The sequence below is a fragment of the Pseudonaja textilis genome, chromosome 2 (assembly GCF_049901715.1).
Source record: "Pseudonaja textilis isolate UNSWEBS1 chromosome 2, rPseTex1.2, whole genome shotgun sequence".
NCBI classification, from domain to species: domain Eukaryota; kingdom Metazoa; phylum Chordata; class Lepidosauria; order Squamata; family Elapidae; genus Pseudonaja; species Pseudonaja textilis.
The window spans coordinates 11442745-11460822 of record NC_141991.1 but is presented as its reverse complement, the minus strand read 5'-3'; the positions used below and the strand labels follow the sequence as shown (position 1 = coordinate 11460822).

Below are 18078 nucleotides of genomic sequence, written 5' to 3'. Positions count from 1 at the left end.
AATCCTCCTAGAAAAATCTAATCAAAGCTCCATCATTATATTATGGAATCTGGAAACTCTCACTATTCAAACCAATGAAGTAAATAGTAATTTGAAGTGTCAAAGATGTATTGTGAAAGACAAAGAGCAAGAGCTGTCATCTCTCTCACAATACTGAACCCTCACTTATCCTGAATCTTTATCCATGAGCTCTATCCCTGTTTGCTTGCCTATATGCCATATTAATCTCCAAAATCTATTCTTATAATTCACTATTACATAAATGTAGACTGTTATGTATGGTCGGTGGGTCCCAATGAGACATGAGGCTCGAGTAGTGAACAACAGCTCTTTATTAAGGAGGCAGATTCTGAGACAACAAGCCTAGCCGTGGTAGCCCTTTATATAGAGCTGGCTGCAGCCAGGCAGCCTATGACAGTCTTTTAAGCTTGCCGCGCTTGGTTTCACCCAATTGCGGCAAACCCCATATGAACCAATCAGGAATGCTTATATCATCCAATCACGGCCCAGCTCTTCTGAACCAATAGGAATGCAGATCTATGAGCCTGCTTAGTATGGAACACCCCTCCCCTCTTGGTTCCGTCCAAGGGGCGGGGTAATGTAGTCATGCAAGTAGGCGGGTACCTGCCTACTTGACTTGTATGGTTCATAATGTCTCTGGTCATCGTCAGGTTCGGACGGGCTCCGCGTTGCTCTCAAGCTTCTTGCTGGAACCGCCTGGAAGGGTGAGCCGGGCCTATAGCTGCAACTCCCACCTGGTGACTCCAGGTTGGTTGAGTCATTTGCTCTGCTGCTCCCGCCTGGGCTCTCTGGGCTGGTAGAGCTTGTCCGGCTGCTGCTTCCAGGCAAAGTACCCGTCTGCCACGGTTCTCTGTTGGTTGGTAAGTATTGTTGGTTTGATGTTTGGTCTTTATTTAATGTGTGTGGGGGGTGTTCTGCTTGCGCAGGTATCAGTTTTTTTTCAGAGTTTGAGGTCTCCTCCCCCTCTGATTTCTTGGGTAAGGTCTGGCAGAGCCAGCCTGGACCTAAGCTGGTCAATATGTCATTTCCAACACCTACCATCGGTGGTTTTGAGGCGGTAGGAGCGTGGGCCCATGATTTGGGTGATTTTTTCAGGGAACCATAGTGGGTGCCCTGTAAAGTTTTTGGCAAAGACAGTGTCACCTATTTTGAAGGCGCGGTGCTTGCTGCTGGAACCGAGGGGTTTCTCCGGGGTGTAAGCAGGGTGCAGGCGATCCAGAGGTGACCAGAGTCTTCTGCCCATCAACAATTCTGCTGGGCTCTTGTTTGTAGTGCTGTTTGGTGTGATGTGTTGTAATAGAAACATTTTGGTGACTTTTTCGTGGATGTTGCCATGCTCCATCTTTTGAAGAGTTTTTTTTGTAAATTGAACTATGCGTTCAGCTCTGCCATTCATCGCTGGGTGAGCTGGTGATGTCAATGTGTGTCGGATGCTGCGATCTGCCAAGTATTGCTCAAATGCCAATGCGGTAAACTGGGTCCATTTTCAGATACTATCACATCTGACAGAGCATGCGTGGCAAAAAGTTTATTTAATTTTTTGATGACAGCTTCCATGGTGGTAGACTTCATTTTGCTTACTTCAAGCCAATTCGAATAAGCATCAACAGTTATTAAGAAGGTATGTCCCTTGGCTGGCCCTGCAAAGTCAATATGAATGCACGAACAAGGGCCTCTGGGTGTTTCCCATTCTAAAGGTGGGGCTTTTGGGGGAGCTGAGCATCTGGTACAAGCCGCAATGCAGGTTTCAATTTGTTTGTCCATGCCTGGCCACCAAGCATAGCTCCTGGCCAGGGATTTCATACGTACAATGCCTGGGTGCCCCTCATGTAGCAATTCTAAAACTTTTTTCTGTAATGTTTCCAGTATTACCACCCGGTCTCCCCACAACAAGCAACCCCTTTGTGAGAAGAGTTCAGTTTGTCAGTTTTTAAATGAGAGAGTTCGTTTTGCTTGCTGTCAGGCCAGCCCCTCTCCACCCAGCTGAGAACTCGTGCCAAGCATTTGTCCTTCCTTGCTTCATGGGCAATCTCTTGCGTGGTCAATGATGGCATGGATAATGTTTCTATTTGCAAAATTGGTAAAGTGGGTTCTGGGTCATCTTGCACATCTGGCAAGGGGGAGCGGCTTAACGCGTCGGCGTGGGATATAGTCTTGCCTGGGCGATGTATTAATTGGTAATTATAAGCAGCAAGAAATTCAGACCATCTTGTCATTCTAGGTGACAGAATGTGTGGAATGGGTTTGTTACCCGCCAAAATGCCAAGTAGGGGTTTATGGTCTGTAATAATCGAAAATGTCCTACCATAAATGTATTCGTGGAATCTTTTTACTGCTGAGATGATGACGAGGGCTTCTTTGTCCAGCTGGCTGTAGTTCCTCTCCAGCTTGGACAGGGTTCTGGAAAAAAATGCAATGGGAGCCTCTGTTCCATTTGGCAAGGTATGGCTTAAGATTGCACCAACACCGAAGGGAGATGTGTCGCAAGTGATAGTCAGTGGTAGGGTTTCGTTGTATTACATGAGGACTGCGTCTGAAGTCAAGAGGTTTTTTATTTGCTGGAAAGCGTGTTCCTCTCACTGTCCCCATATCCGGGAAGCTTTTTTGTCAAGGAGTCTATGCAAGGGTTCTGCGACAGTCTCTGTCTGGAGTAGGAAAATGTTATAGAAATTAATAAGTCCAAGGAATGCTTGGAGGTCTGTTTTGTTTTTTGGTCTGGGGGCTTCTTTGATGGCTTTTAGTTTTTTGTCAGTGGGGTGAATTACCTTTTGTCAAGGAGGTATCTGAGGAATTCAACCCTTTCGGTACGTCATTGACACTTTTCTTTTTTAACTTTGAGGCCAGAGTCTTTAAATTTTTGAAGGACTGCTCTGAATCATTTTTCTAATTGTTTCTTATTGGGGGCTGCTACTAAAACATCATCGAAATAGGGTACGACTCCTTTAATTCCATGCAGCAGTCTTTCCATTAGGCTCTGGAAGACCCCCGGTGCGACGCTGACTCCAAATTGGAGTCAGTTGCATTTAAATGCCCCTTGATGTGTCACAATAGTTTGAGCCTCAGCGGTTTCAGCATCAACCGGCAGTTGTTGATAGGCTTGTGCCAGGTCGAGCTTTGCAAAGATCCTGCCACGCCCAGTGAGTGTAGGAGATGTTGGACTACCGGCACGGGGTAGGCACTCTGCTGCAAAGCATGGTTGAGGGTGGCCTTGTAGTCTCCACAAATTCTCAGGGAGCCATCTGGTTTGATAGAGGTGACAATTGGTGTTTCCCATCAGGCATGGTCGATGGGTTCTAATACGCCTTGCACTGTGAGCTTATTTAATTGCTCATCTATTTTCGGCTTGAGTGCAAATGGCACTCAGCGCGGTTTGAGGCGGATGGGAATGATGTCAGGGCTAATATTAAAGGAGATTGGAGACCCCTTGTACTTGCCTAGGGTGTCATCGAAGACTTCTTGGAAGTCTCGTACAAGCGTCGCTTCCCAGTCTTCGTCATCTGTGTGGTTGATGCCTGCCACCTCAATCCCTAGGGGTGCAAACCATTGCAAACTGAGTAGGCTGGGGTGGTCCTTATCAACGATTGTGAGTGATAGGATGCTGGTATGGTTTTTGAAAGAAATCTTGAAGTATCCTTTACCAGCGACTGGGATACGGTTTCCTTGATAGTCTCTTAAAATCAGTTTCTGGTGGTTTAGTTTTTTGCGGCTTATGGTGGGTATCAGGCGTTTTATGGTCCGCCAAGATACCATAGAGAGGTAGGAGCCAGAGTCTACTTCCATGGTGCATGGTTGGTTTTTGATGGCGACCTCAACACGTATCTTCCATGCGTCCATTGGTGAAGTGTGGCCGATGATAACTGTTTGGTGCGTTTCTTCCCTTCTTGGTGCATCTATGAACTTCTTAGTTCGGCTATCCCGGCTCCATCTGCTGTCAGTCAGGCAGTCCCGGTTTTTTGGTGGGAGTGCCATCTAGCCTTTTTGGGCTGTTTCCTCGATGCCAGGGGCTGAAATCTCTTTTGTTGCACCATACTTTGGCGATATGCCCTCGTTTCTCGCAAAAATGGCAAACAGCGTCCAGGAATTTGCATTCGGAACACGGGTGATTTCCTCCACAGCCGGCACACTGGTACCTTGACTTACAACCATGCCAGTCTTGCCATTCTCAATCTGACTGAAGTCTGTGAATTTCTTCCTCTTCACTGTCAGAAGGGGATTCGATGTTGCCATGGTGGGTGGAGGCTGTGAGTTTTTCTGTTGAGGTGGTCATCTTGCCAGTTGAATGGTGGTCAGTTCTGTTTGAATGCCGCATTCACGCCACTGACTTTTGGGTGGCTTTGGCTATGGCATCAGTGAGGGAGATGTCCCCTTTGGCCATTAGCCTGCTTTGAAGTGCCGGGTCTTTCAGGGCGAGGACAACCCGGTCACGCATGGCCTCGTCCAGGTTAGTGAATCCGCACAGACCCCCTAGGTCCCTCAGATTGGCTATGAACTCACTGATGCTCTCATCCTCATGCTGGTCTCACTGATAGAAATCATGCCTTCGGATAAGCATCGGTACGTCTGGAGCATAGTGGTTCCAGAGGATGGGAGCTAGGTTGTCCCAATCCATCGTCTTGACATCTGCGGGCTTCGCTAGTGCCTTGGCCATTTTAAAGACAGCGGGCCCACAATGCGTTAAGAAGACTGCTCGCTTTTTGCTGCCAGTAGCTTCTTTTAAGTTATTGGATTCCAAAAACATTTGGAAGCGATCGATGTAGGACTTCCAGTCCTCGCTGGCTGGGTTGAATGGTGCTGGCGGCACGGCGCTGCTGGCCATTTCGCTGTTCATCTAGTGCTGTTTGCCACATGCTAATCAACGTTGTTGTCTCAGAATCCCATCCTCGTCACCAGTGTTATGTATGGTCGGTGGGTCCCAATGAGGCACGAGGCTCGAGTAATGAACAACATCTTTTTATTAAGGAGGCAGATTCTGAGACAACAAGCCTAGCCGTGGTAGCCCTTTATATAGAGCTGGCCACTGCCAGGCAGCCTATGACAGTCTTTTAAGCTTGCCGCGCTTGGTTTCACCCAATCGCAGCAAACCCCATACGAACCAATCAGGAATGCTTATATCGTCCAATCACGGCCTGGCTCTTCCAGACCAATAGGAATGCAGGTCTACGAGCCTGCTTAGTATGGAACATAGACAATTGTGGGATTCAAATAACTTAACATCTTGTTGTCTGCCCTAATGACTGGCTGAGTGGATGTGGCTGGGTGGGCATGGCCAGGGGTGTGTGACAGCACTCAGCCTCCTGCAGCACTCTGCCAGCCAAAATGGGGCATGGGGATTAATTACAAAATGTGGGCTTTGCTTTGTGAAATTCAGATCCAATGAGCAAGGGGTGTGAACTGCACAGAAAATACACTTTTGTTTGGTTAAGAAGAAATATCCCCAAATTTAGAGGTACACTAAGTGTAAGTTAATATAAGATTAACTTTTAGATATACACCTCCCCATCAAACAGCAAATTTTGAAGCTCCAGGTAAAGAGGATTCATTTTAGGATGAGTAACCATAGTTTGCATGTTGGGGGTTCCTCAAGGAAGGCTGGGAAACTCTGTATTTTAAAGAACATTTGAGGGAGGAGTGCAGAAAAGTCTTTTTCTGCCTGAGGCTGTAGAGACCTGGCACCAATCAAAACATTTTTGTGAAACAACTGATCGACACTGAAAGGGTAAACCACTAGTATATGAAAATAAGAGCAAACCCACTCCCTTTTAGTACTGATGATGTTACCTAGTTTGATAATGAAGCATCTGCAAGAAAACCATTAAGTTCAGAAAGCACCAAGAAACCCACAGTTCAACCCTGAGCTACAAATATTCTCTTCTATTGATAATCACTTTTTGGTTAGAGGAACTCAGAACTTGCATTATATGACATGGCTCCCAGTGGATTTCATTCTAAATTTTGATATAATTTCTGTAAATAAGGAATGTAGAATTATAATGGCTGAGTATTTCATCCTTCATACATAACAAATACAAAGCTAAAGGATAAACAAAGAAAAAAGTTTTTGGGGAAAAAAGGCTCAGGAAAGAAAAAGAGTGAAAGTGTAAGAGAGAAAGAGGAAAAGAAGGAAAACTGAAAAAGAATGACTCTCAACTTTATTTGGTACAGATATAAGTAAAAAATATATCAAACTTTTACTCTAAGGTTAACATTTGTCTACATTATTTCCATAATCCCTTATTTAAACATCAAAGCCCAGATCAACTTTTAATTTCAGTTTCTCACAAAAAGTCCAGTAATGGTTCGTAATGGGTTAATCACTGTTAATGAGACCACAACTGATTTATTTAATTGCACCAAATTCTAAATAAAACAGGAATGGAAAATCCTAAGCTGTAGTATAGACCCACACTTCTCAACTTTGGCAACTTTAAGGTGCATGGACTTCAATTCCCCAAGCAACATAAAGTTCATCCATCTTAAATTTGCCAAGACTGAAAAATGCTGATCTACAGGTAGGGATTTTTCCATTCCTCTTTTACTGGTTCCTACTTACTTTTGAGCAATCATAATGCAAAACGCTCATTCCAAACTGACTCCACAGTAATGATAATGCAAAATCCCCATTCCCAACTCACACAGTAATGATCATGAAAAATATCCATTCCCAACTCACCCTAGAGCAGGGGTTTTGGGCCTGGAAGGTGTCCTGCACCAACCTGGAAGCCAAAATGGGGCACATGGAGAGACTCCAGGGAGGGGCAAGATGGGTGGGCTCAGCCAGAGGTGGGATTTGCCAGTTTTCCAAATTGGGCAAAAGGTTAACAACCAGTTCACATGAACCGGTGAGAGCTGGCTGAATCCCACTTCTGAATGTATATGTTGCTCAAGAGTCAAAGAGATTGGACACACCCCAGCCAAGCCTTTCAAAATAATTGTTCGTGGAAAATCTCAGGATCTCTGACCCTCCCCAAAGCCTGTCCCTTTCTCCTGCTGTCACTCACCTTCCTGGATGGGAATGGTTCCTTCTGCACAAGGACAACAATTGTAGCAGCAGATGGGTTTCCCTTCCTGAGCCACCTTAATTAAACCAGGAGGACAGCTTTCCACACCCTTGGAGGGAGGCAGGGGCTTGCCAGAAAGATGGGGGAATAATATACATTTCATGAATTATTTTATTTCCTAAATTAGGTAAAATAAAAAGGTTGGGGATCTCCAATTCAAGGTTTAGCGTTGCTAAATCTGCATACAGATGGCAGGTTGAACAACTAGCCTTGTGGTGCAATCGGAACAGTCTTGAACTAATCACATTCAAAACCATAGAAATGATGGTAGATTTTAGGAAAAACCCTCCTATGCTATTACCTCTTACAATACTAGACAACACAGTATCAACAGTGGAGACCTTCAAGTATCTCCATTCTATCATATCTCAAGACTTAAAATGGACATCTAATATCAAAAATGTCATCAAAGGAGCACAACAAAGAATGTTCTTTCTGCACCAATGCAGAAAACTCAAGCTGCTGATATAGTTCTACAGATGAATTATTGAATCTGTCATTTGCACTCTATAACTGACTGGTTTGGCTCTCCAACCAAACAAGACAGACACAGACTCCAACTGGGTAATGAGAACTTCAGCAAATACAATTGCTACCAACTTGCCTTCCATCAAGGACCTGCATACTGCATGAGTCAAAAAGAGGACTGTGAAAATATCTACAGACCCCTCACATCCGTCTCCCCTCAAAATGATGCTATAGGGCACTGCATACCAGAACAACTAGACACAAGGAGTTTTTCCCCCATGCCACCACTCTGCTAAACAACTAATTCCCACAACACTGTCAAACTATTTAGTAAGGCTGTATTACTATTATTCTTCTTATATTTCCTATTACCTATCTCCTTTTCTACTTATGATGATAACTTTGCTGCTTTGGTAAAACTCATTCACCTGAGCTGGCATGAAGGAATATAGAATAAAAAATTCTACATAAAAAAACTATATTCCTACTGAGGAATATAGAATAAAAAATTTGTTAGAAGGACCAAGAATGCTGTGGAAAATGAAAGTGAAGGATGTTTGTCCAATCATAGTCATCATTGCAAACTTTGGCAAACCAATGGGAAGTAACCAAAGCAAAGGAAACATCCAGTGTGAACTAATGAGTCCCAAAGTTAAAACCTTAAAGGAAATGGATGTTGTACACAAGCACACAGAAAGAATTATGCCAATGAAGCACAATGAAATCAGGTGCCCCATATTGAGACAATGCCATAAAAAATGGTGTACAGGTCAATTGGCAGGTAGAAAGATAAAAATCTTTGCTCACTTTGAGGAGGGCTGTGGGGGCCTTTGTTTCATTAGTTGGTTGTGCTTATGAAACTCTGCATTGAGGGGATAGATTAGTCACTTGGCATGGAGCAAACAACCCAATATCTTCATGGTGAATGAGGTTCTCTGCTACCAGTTAGGGTCACCTCCTTCAATTTTTATGGAACATCTATGGAATATTTTATGGAACATTCTTCACTCTTGTGACTTTTTTTTAGTCCAACTCTTCATTTTTTCTTGGGCTTAGCTTAGCTTCTTGACCCAAAAAGCTTTCTTAATCTGCTACTGCTTGATGAGATCCTTTGTTATCTGTGATTCTATGGGGACTGTTGAGCCAGAGAAGGAAATAAAAGGGATTCTTAGCAGAGGTGGTATTCAGCAGATTCTGATCAGTTCTGGAGAACCGGTAGTGGAAATTTTGAGTAGTTCAGAGAACTGGCAAATACCGCCTCTGACTGGCCCCGCCCCAAACTTTTCTCTGCCTCCTGAGTCCCAGCTGATTGGCTGAGTCTTCTTTTGTGCCCTGCACAGGAGAATGGAGCTGGAAAGCAGGTTAGTAGGGTGGGGAAGGAATGGGGATTTTGCAGTATCCTTCCCCTGGAGTAGGGTGGGAATAGAGAATTTTGCAGTATCCTTCCCCTGCCATGCCCACCAAGCCATGCTCACAGAACCAGTAGTGAATCCCATCACTGATCCACTCTGAGTAAAGTCTGGTCTGGATTCATCAAAGCAAGAAGGTGGAGCCACGTCACTGCGATACAGCTGCAATCTTGGGGCTCTGAGATTGCAGCTGATATCTTCGCCCCTGGTCGATCCCAATGGACCTAAACCATCCTGTAGAGACGGTGATAGTAAGAGGCGCATTCTGCTGATCCCAGGGACATTGCAAAGTCCCTGGTTGATCCAGAAGAAGCCCTTTTACCATCGGCAGAGAGGCAGCCTTCAAGCTGCTGAAGCTGTGACAGCTCCGGAAGGAAGAGGCAGAAAGAGAAAGTGCATCGGCTGGTGAGAATCTTTTTTGGGGGGGACTTAAGGACACTCTAAAATGAGAAGAATCCTGTAAGACTCTGGACAAAAACTGATGAAACTGATTTAGCGGTGATTTCTTAAAGAGAACGTTAAATTGAGGCTTGGTTTTTTACTTTTACTTTTGTTTTCATTGAACCTCCATTGTGATCTAGTAACTGTAACTAGACTGGTTTTTCCTCTTATATTCACCTATTTTTTCTCCCCCCCCCCCTTGACTGTTAATAGTTTTTTTTTTAGAACAGAGGCTTCCTTTAGTAATTTTTTTTTTCCTTAAATATATATATATATATACATGTATATTTCCCTTTTTTTATTAGGCTTTTTGGGAAAGAAGGGGGAGTGGATTAAAGAAACTTTGTAACACTGCCAACTAGAGGCTTGAAAATACTTTATTGGAAGTTGAGAGGGCTGTGAAGGAATCCTTTCTCAAGGACACTGGAACTTGATTAGATAGAGGGAAGAACACTGGAGAATGCTTTAACAGGTGTTCTTTGGAACTTCTATTATTAATTGAGTACTTGAAGTTTGGCTTTGGAATTTGTGGAGAAGCCATAATAAGAGCCTTGGATAACTAAATAAGATGCAGTGTGCTTTCTTTTTTACCTTCTTTTAGCTGTTTCATCCCTCTTCTTCAATCCCACAGTATTTTGTAATATTTGTATATCTATTTTCTTTTTCTTTTGTTTGACTTTATTTTTAATTTTACTTTTCTTTTTAAAGGGAAAGCCTCAGAATATTTTTCCTTTTTCTTTTTGCTTATTGGGATTTTTGCCTTTTCTACTTTCATTTCTTATTTATTTTTATGGTTATTTTTTTATTGTTTGAGACCTTATAATTGGATTAAGGTGTGAAGAACCTGAAGATTTTTTTCTTTTTTCTCTTCTTTTTTTATCATTGCTTTTTAATATTATTGGGTCTTACTCTCTTTTTCTTTTTCTTTTTTACTATTCTTAATTTTTATTTTTGAATCATAATTGACTATTCCACAATAGGATTAAGGTTTAGAAGAACCTGAAGAATCTCCTCCTTTTTCTTTTTAATCTTCTTTTTCTCCTTCTCTTTTTAATCCTGGACTCTTTATTTTTTATTGTTTTTTTTAATGTTTTTCTTCTTCCCAACTGGATTATAATTGACTACCCTATTAATTGGATTAAAGGAGCTTAAAGATCCTGAGTTATTCAAATGAGTAAGAAAACTTTACCTTCTGGCAGTTCAACTTCTGCTCCCACTTCTCCATCAACTGGAGGACGACTATCAATAATGGCGAAGCAAGATAAAGTACAAATGGACCTAGCGACGATTATACAAGGAATACAAGAACTCAAAACAAGTATTGACCAAAGAACAGAGAGTATTGAACAAAGAATTGCAAAGACTGATGAAAAAATTGAAAATTTTCAACAAATGATGTCGAAACAGGAGGAGAGACTTCAAAAAATTGAGAGAAAGACAAACAAAGAGATGAGACAGTTGGAAATATTGTTAGCAAATTAACAACGGTGCAACAAGATATAACTGGGATGTTGAAGTGGGAGATGGATAGGTCAGAATTTTATCTCAGATTTCAAAATAGAGAGGAAGAAAAAGGACAAGATTTGGCAGCTGTAATGATAGAAATTCTAGCTGGAGCTTTGGAGATAACAGAGGAAAAGATGATGGATGGAGTAGATGAGATATATCGTGTTTTTACAAGATATGCAATGAGGAATAAGCTACCAAGGGAGATCCATGTCAGATTTACTAAAAAGTCTATGAAAACACAAATATTACAAGTTGCAAGAGATAAGGTGTTGAAATACAAAGGTAAGGAGATTATGGTTTTAAAACAAGTGCCCAGAAGAGTGAGAGAGATGAGAAGAGAATATCAATTTTTGACCAAAATGTTATTGGAAAGAGAGGTGAATTATAGATGGTTGATCCCAGAAGGATTAATGTTTATATGGCAAGAACAGAGACACAGAATCGACTCAATTGAGAAAGCAGAAATATTCTACAATGAATTTTTTGGAAGAAGAGAAATAGAGACAGAAAAAGAGACCATCTCAACTGAGCCTCAAGAAGACCAGATGGGAATGGGGAAAGAAGAAGGTGCGGTAGGTGGACAAATGGAGACCAAAGAACAACGTGAAGTAAGATCTACAAGAACTGTTAGACCTAAATATAAAACATAACCATGGAGGAAAAAAAATGATTTCTATGAATATAAATGGATTGAATTCAGCTATTAAAAGAAGAAAAATCTTTCATAAATTAGAGAAGTTAAAATTTGATATAATTTGCCTACAAGAAGTACATATTAAAAAACAACATCAACGATTATTGGTAAGACCAAAACTGGGGAAAATTTTTACTTCCTTGACTAACTGTAAGAAAAGAGAAACTATTGGAGCAAAATTGATTTATACTGATGAAGATGGAAGAGTATTAATGGTTGAAATAGTCTATAACAATATAAAAACACTGCTTGTTGCAATTTATGCTCCGAACGATAAACAAGAAGAATTTTATAAAAAGTTACATATGGAATCAATTGGACTGGACCATGTCAATATAATTATGATGGGAGATTTTAATGGAATCGTAGATAATAAATTGGACTATACAGCGACAGCATTAAAACAAAATAGAAAGACTCTCCCTAAATCCTTTTTTTAAATGGTAGATGAATTAAACTTAAAAGATATGTGGAGAGAAAGAAATGGTAAAACCCAGCAATATACTTTTTATTCAAATAGACATTTATCATGGTCCAGAATAGATATGATTTGGACTTCATCAGAACTAATATCTAACATTCAAGAAATAAATATAGAAATGGGTATATGGGCAGACCATAATCCTATGACAATTAAATGGAAAGGACAAAGAAGAAGATCTAGATGGACATTAAACAACGTTATTTTAAAGGAAAAAGACTTTAGACAATGGATGGGCAAAGAATTGGCTTTCTTTTTCAGTGAAAATAAAAAAGAAGATACTTCAATGCAGAATGTTTGGGATACAATGAAGGCATATGCAAAAAGATTAATAAAGGATTATACAAAGAAAAAGAATATTAGGAAGAGGCAAACTATTAAAGCTTTAGAAGATGATTAAAAAAACTGGAAAAAGAATTGCAGAATATGCCACAGAAAAAAAGATATTAAATTCAAAATGGATATAATTAAACATAAGATGGGTCAGGCAGAGAAAGAAGAATTGGCACAAAAAATTAGAAGTGCTAAACAGAACTATTTTGAAGATGCAAATAAACCAGGTAGATGGCTAGCATACAAATTGAAAAGGAGAAAGAATCCAGGAAAATAGTACAGTTAATAGATGATCAAGGCCAAATGTGTTATGGTAATAAGGAGAAAATGACAATTATCCAAGACTTTTATGGACAATTATATAAGCAAGAGGATTTTGATGAGGAAAGAATTAAGCTTTATTTACAAAATGCTAACCTACCTAAGATATCTGAAGAGACTGAAAAAATGTTAGAAAGTACTAACAGAAGCATTTAATAGGCAGAATAATGGAAAAGCACCAGGCCCAGATGGGCTCCCGGCAGAATTTTATAAAACATTACAAGAATCGTTGAGCACTCCACTGTTAGAACTTATGAATGAAGCCATGTTAAATAAGCAAATACCTAAAACATGGTAAGAAGCTTATATCACACTTATTCCAAAAGAAGGGGCCGATCCATCACAAATTAAGAACTATAGACCTATTTCTTTACTGAATGCAGATTACAAAATTTTTGCTTCCATCTTGGCAGAAAGGCTCAAAAGATACCTAAGTAACTTTATTCATCCTGACCAGAATGGATTCCTGCCAAAGAGACAAATTAGGGATAATATGAGGATAATTCTGGACACTTTGGAATATTACGAGGCACATCCTGAAAAACAAATGGCTTTGATATTTTTAGATGCCCAAAAGGCATTTGATAATGTGAATTGGAGATTCATGTTTTTGTTATTGGAACAGATGGGCTTTGCTAGAAAATTTATTCAAGCAATAGAAGCCATATATGATAAACAAACGGCAAGAGTGATGATAGAGGGAGATCTTACAGATTCTATTAATATAACAAAAGGCACAAGACAAGGTTGCCCATTATCACCTTTGTTATTTGTATTGACTTTAGAAGTGCTGAATAGAAACATTAGAGAGGATCCAAATATAAAAGGAATGAAAATTAAGAAGGAGGAATTTAAATTACAAGCCTTTGCGGATGATTTGGTTTTTATTTTGGAAGATCCTCTAGGAACAGCTTTAAAACTACTGGAAAAGATAGAGATCTATGGTGAGATGGCGGGCTTGAAAATAAACAAAGATAAAACAAAGATCTTGACAAAGAATATGATATTAAAACAAAGAGATGAACTGGCAGATTTATTAAAAATTCAAGTTACGAATAAGGTTAAATATTTGGGGATACATTTGACGTCAAGATGTATTACATTGAAAGAGAATAACTATATTAAACTTAAACAACAGATAGCATCTGATTTGAAGAAATGGGAAAATTTACAATTGTCATTGATAGGTAGAATTTCAACAATCAAGATGAATATTTTACCCAGAATTTTATATTTGTTCCAAACCATACCAATCAGGCTTGGGAAAGATTACTTTGAAGAATTAAATAAAATTGTGTTGAAGTTTATATGGCAAGATAAGAAAGCCAGAATAAAATTAAAACTTCTACAGGATGCTAGAATTAGAGGAGGTTTTGGCCTTCCGAATTGGGAGTTATACTACCAAGCTGCAAATTTAATGTGGGTTAAAGATTGGATAACATTAAGAAAGACTAGATTGTTGACACTAGAAGGGCATGATTTATTACTGGGATGGCATGCTTTTCTGTGGTATAAGGAAACCAAATCGCAGGGCTACTTTAGAAGGCATTATATAAGGGAGTCTTTATGGTTGAATTGGGAGAAAATTAAGAGAAAACGTTATTTGAAAATCCCAGTCTGGTTATCAACCATTGAAGCTTTTTCTTATCCTATAATATATGAGAAGGAACAAACAGTTAGGTATGGGGAAATATTGGATGAAAAGAGTGAACTTAAAACAATGCAAAAACTAGAAGAACAAGGCATAAAGATGAATTGGTTTTCATATGCGCAAATACATTCAAGGTATCTTATAGATTCTAAAGCGGAGGGATTTTATGATAAATTGACTGATTTAGATAGGATCTTGACAGGTACTGATGAAAAAGTGATTAAAAAATTATACAGTTATTTGTTGGAAATTTTATTAGAGGAGGAACAAGTTAAAGAAACGATGATTGTTTGGGGGAAGAATTTTGGATATGGGATTGATTTGGAGAAATGGGAAAAATTGTGGTCTCAAAATTATAAAATGACAATGTCAACAGCATATAAAAAAAATGTGTATAAGATGTTTTACAGGTGGCATTTTCCCCCGACAAGAATTGCAAGAATGTTTAAGAATAAATCTGAAAAGTGCTGGAAATGTCATCAGATACCTGGCTCATACTACCATATGTGGTGGACTTGTGAGGACGCTAGAAAATATTGGACTAAGATTCGCATATAGTTGGAAAAAATGACACACATATAGACTTGAAACCAGAGATTTTTTTATTGGGAATCTTACCTGATATATATAATAAAAATTTGAAGTATTTGATTGTAAATATATTAACAGCGGCTAGGATTGTATTTGCTAAAAACTGGAAGAGTGAGAAAACTCCATCAGAGGAAGAAATTATTAAGAAAATATTGGATTGTGCTGAAATGAGTAAATTGACATTTGAAATCAGAGAACAAGAAGATAAACAATTTTATGAAGTTTGGGATCTTTTTTATCAATGGTTAGATAATAAAACATTATAATAGAATATTTAGATTTAGCATAATTTTTTTTCTTGATATTATCTTTATAAAACATTATCAAGATAGATTTGGTATGATAAACTAAGTAAACTATAGTTATCTCGTTAAAATATGAATTAACAAAATTATAGATAAATGATTTTTTAGTGATGATATTAGGCTATACAATAATTGATTGATAATATGAGCTATTATGTAATATAATTATATTAGTGATTAGGAAATGGATGCACAAAAAAAAGTGGTAAACCAATCTATGCACTGTATGTAAATTCATGAAGAAGGATGATATTTTTATGTTTTTTGTGGTATGTCTATGTTGTCTTGTTAAAATAAAATAAAAATTTATTAAAAAAAAGGCTGATCTGGAACAAAGGGGCAGCCCACAAAGTGAGAGGGTTCAGAGTTGTTGGACAGCTCAACATACATAGCACATTTTTAAAGACTTTTTGTCACATGGTAATGGTACTCATCCTAAAGAAAAGTGTCCATGAAGAAAGTGGTGGAGGGGAAAAATATTTACCAAGAAGTTTGTAAAAAGAAATTGGAAAAAAATAAATTGCAAAAAAGAGAGCAATGGAAAACTGGAATTTAATTTCATTGTTTGTTTTTTTTCAGAATACAATAAAATATTGCCAGAATAGTTGCACTGTTCGTACAGTTGCAACCTTAATTCCCAACTGCTATGGAGAGCTATGCAATAGAAAATAAGTACCCGCCATGCCTTCAGTATAGGACTTTTCAAGTTATTACCTCCTTTAAATGTCCTCCTGGATCTGGATAAATAAGCTGCATTTAAGGCCCGTGCCACAGCCCAGATTGTGTTGTAAATGAAATAGTCATCCTCAGTCAGGATTTGATCCATCTCCTCTTCCATGAGAGCTTCCAGTTCTTCTCTCTGCCTGCACTGTCTCCAGACTTTCACCCAAAAGGCATTGTTGTTGTAGGAACACAGGAAGGAGGTCTCTACACGTTGTCTCATAAAAGAATTAAACTTCAACTGCCAACCATACTTTGTAATTTGATTTTTCATAATAGGAAAGTAAAATATGCTGTGGATGTATCGAACTGGAAAGATTTTTTTTGACAAATAAATAGTGAAATCCCAGCGGATTGTGGTGATCAGGACTTTTCCTCTAGGAGGCTCCGTAAGCCTTTCAAATACTAGATCCACAAGGAAAACCCCAACATTCAGTGAAGTCAAGTCTGCACCATAAATAAAGACATTTACCTTTCTCCAACTGTGGTATAAATGCCAGTCTACGTTCACAATCCAAGAAGCTGGGGAAAAGGTTTGTGATAAAACTGGGCAAATGCCATTCCTGACCAGCATGGAAATCAACGTCCTCATAAACCTTTGTCCATTGTCAGTGTCTGGAGCAAGGAGACCCACCAAGGTCCACCTGAAATGGAGGACCAGTTTTACCATCCCTGGGTACTGGGCTCCTTCAGCAAGGAGCATTGGGTAGAAGAAAGGATTTTCATCACTCACAACCTGGGAATCAAAACCGTGACTGATCTGAAAAGGGAAAAAAAGTCAACTTTATTATTATTAGTATTCATTGCACAGTCAGCCAGATGTTCAGACCGGGTTTGGCATTTTTGTCTACCTATTGATTCCTTACCAAGGACCTGGAATAGGCAAATCTGGATGCTTGATGGTGTTCCAAGTAAAGCTGCCTTCTGCAATTGACTGATGGGAAATTTGTCAATGCCTATGGTGTTCAAGTATTTGTAGGTCTTTGTATTTTGTTATCTTCTCCAGTTCTTTCTCTTCTCTTCGGCTGTCTCCAGGCATTGCCACATCCACTATCCAGACTTTTTGGTCTTTCTTATCAACAACTCTTATGTCTGGGGTGTAATGTGGCAGGTGCCTGTCTGTCTGGATTCGGAAGTCCCAGAGCAATTTAACTTTTTAATTTTCTATGAATTTTTCTATTTTATCGTCCCATCATTCTTGCTTACAGGGAAATGATATTTCTTGCAAATCTTCCAATGCACCATTGTTGCTACTTTGTCATGCCTCTGCTTGTAGTCGTCATCATCATCAATCATCATCATCATCATCATCATCATCATCATCATCATTATACCATTAAGACAACATTTAGCTCTAATGGAGGAATTGTTCAACGCCTTGCTAGGAGGAACCTTTTATAGGGAGTCTATGGTTATTCTGCTCTTACATTGCTTTTCTTCTCACTTTAGTGTAGCATTTGGATGTTGCAAGCAGCCAGCAGAATTTCACAGTCTGCATGACAATTGTGCCAGGGAGAGGATTGTCTGTTCAGGTCCTTCTCTTCTATTTGATAGAACCTTCATCCTTACTTCATGCAATTCCCACAATAGAACTGTTCTCTTCATGTACAACAGAGGATGTCTGCCTCTATGTTGCATGTCTAAAAATGGCCTTCACAAAACGCACAAAGACACACCTGTGGGATTTTGTAGGTTCCCAACATGATTGAAATCTGGAAGGAGATGTCAGTATCAGCCCCTTCAAGAAGAGCCATGGTGTTTCTCTGCCTTCCACAACTGTAGTTGAGAACATTGGCCTCCCCCTCCGAAAGCAAGTCCAGCAAAGCCTCTGAAGTCATTTGTGCTCTGAAATAATTGTCACAGATGTTGTATCCCAGGCTGACGTTGAACAAAATGTTGGGATTCTTGTTGATCATTTGGATTGCACAAAGGAAGGATAGCATTTTCCAGAACTCTGTTAATGCTTTCCCGAAAGTAAAAATATATCAGGACATAATCAAAGGAAGCTCCCTGTCAATTAACTATTCTTTAGACAATTCTATTTTTAATACATCTAAGGCTGAGAGATTTTGAGGC

General features: G+C 39.5%; 3 protein-coding genes across 3 annotated transcripts in view; 2 read left to right on the top strand and 1 right to left on the bottom strand.

Moving 5' to 3' along the window:
• LOC148126715 (vomeronasal type-2 receptor 26-like) overlaps positions 1 to 17945 on the bottom strand; it is a 53844-nt gene extending 35899 nt beyond the window's left edge. Inside the window, exon 1 of the mRNA XM_087927661.1 lies at positions 17679 to 17945. Within this exon, the coding sequence (XP_087783787.1) occupies positions 17679 to 17945 (267 nt within the window). The remainder of the gene's footprint in view (positions 1 to 17678) is intronic.
• LOC113451824 (vomeronasal type-2 receptor 26-like) overlaps positions 1 to 18078 on the top strand; it is a 500191-nt gene that overhangs the window by 371364 nt on the left and 110749 nt on the right. The gene's annotated exons all lie outside the window — the stretch shown is intronic.
• Positions 1 to 18078, top strand: part of LOC113451996 (vomeronasal type-2 receptor 26-like) — a 452458-nt gene that overhangs the window by 337117 nt on the left and 97263 nt on the right. The window lies entirely within an intron of this gene.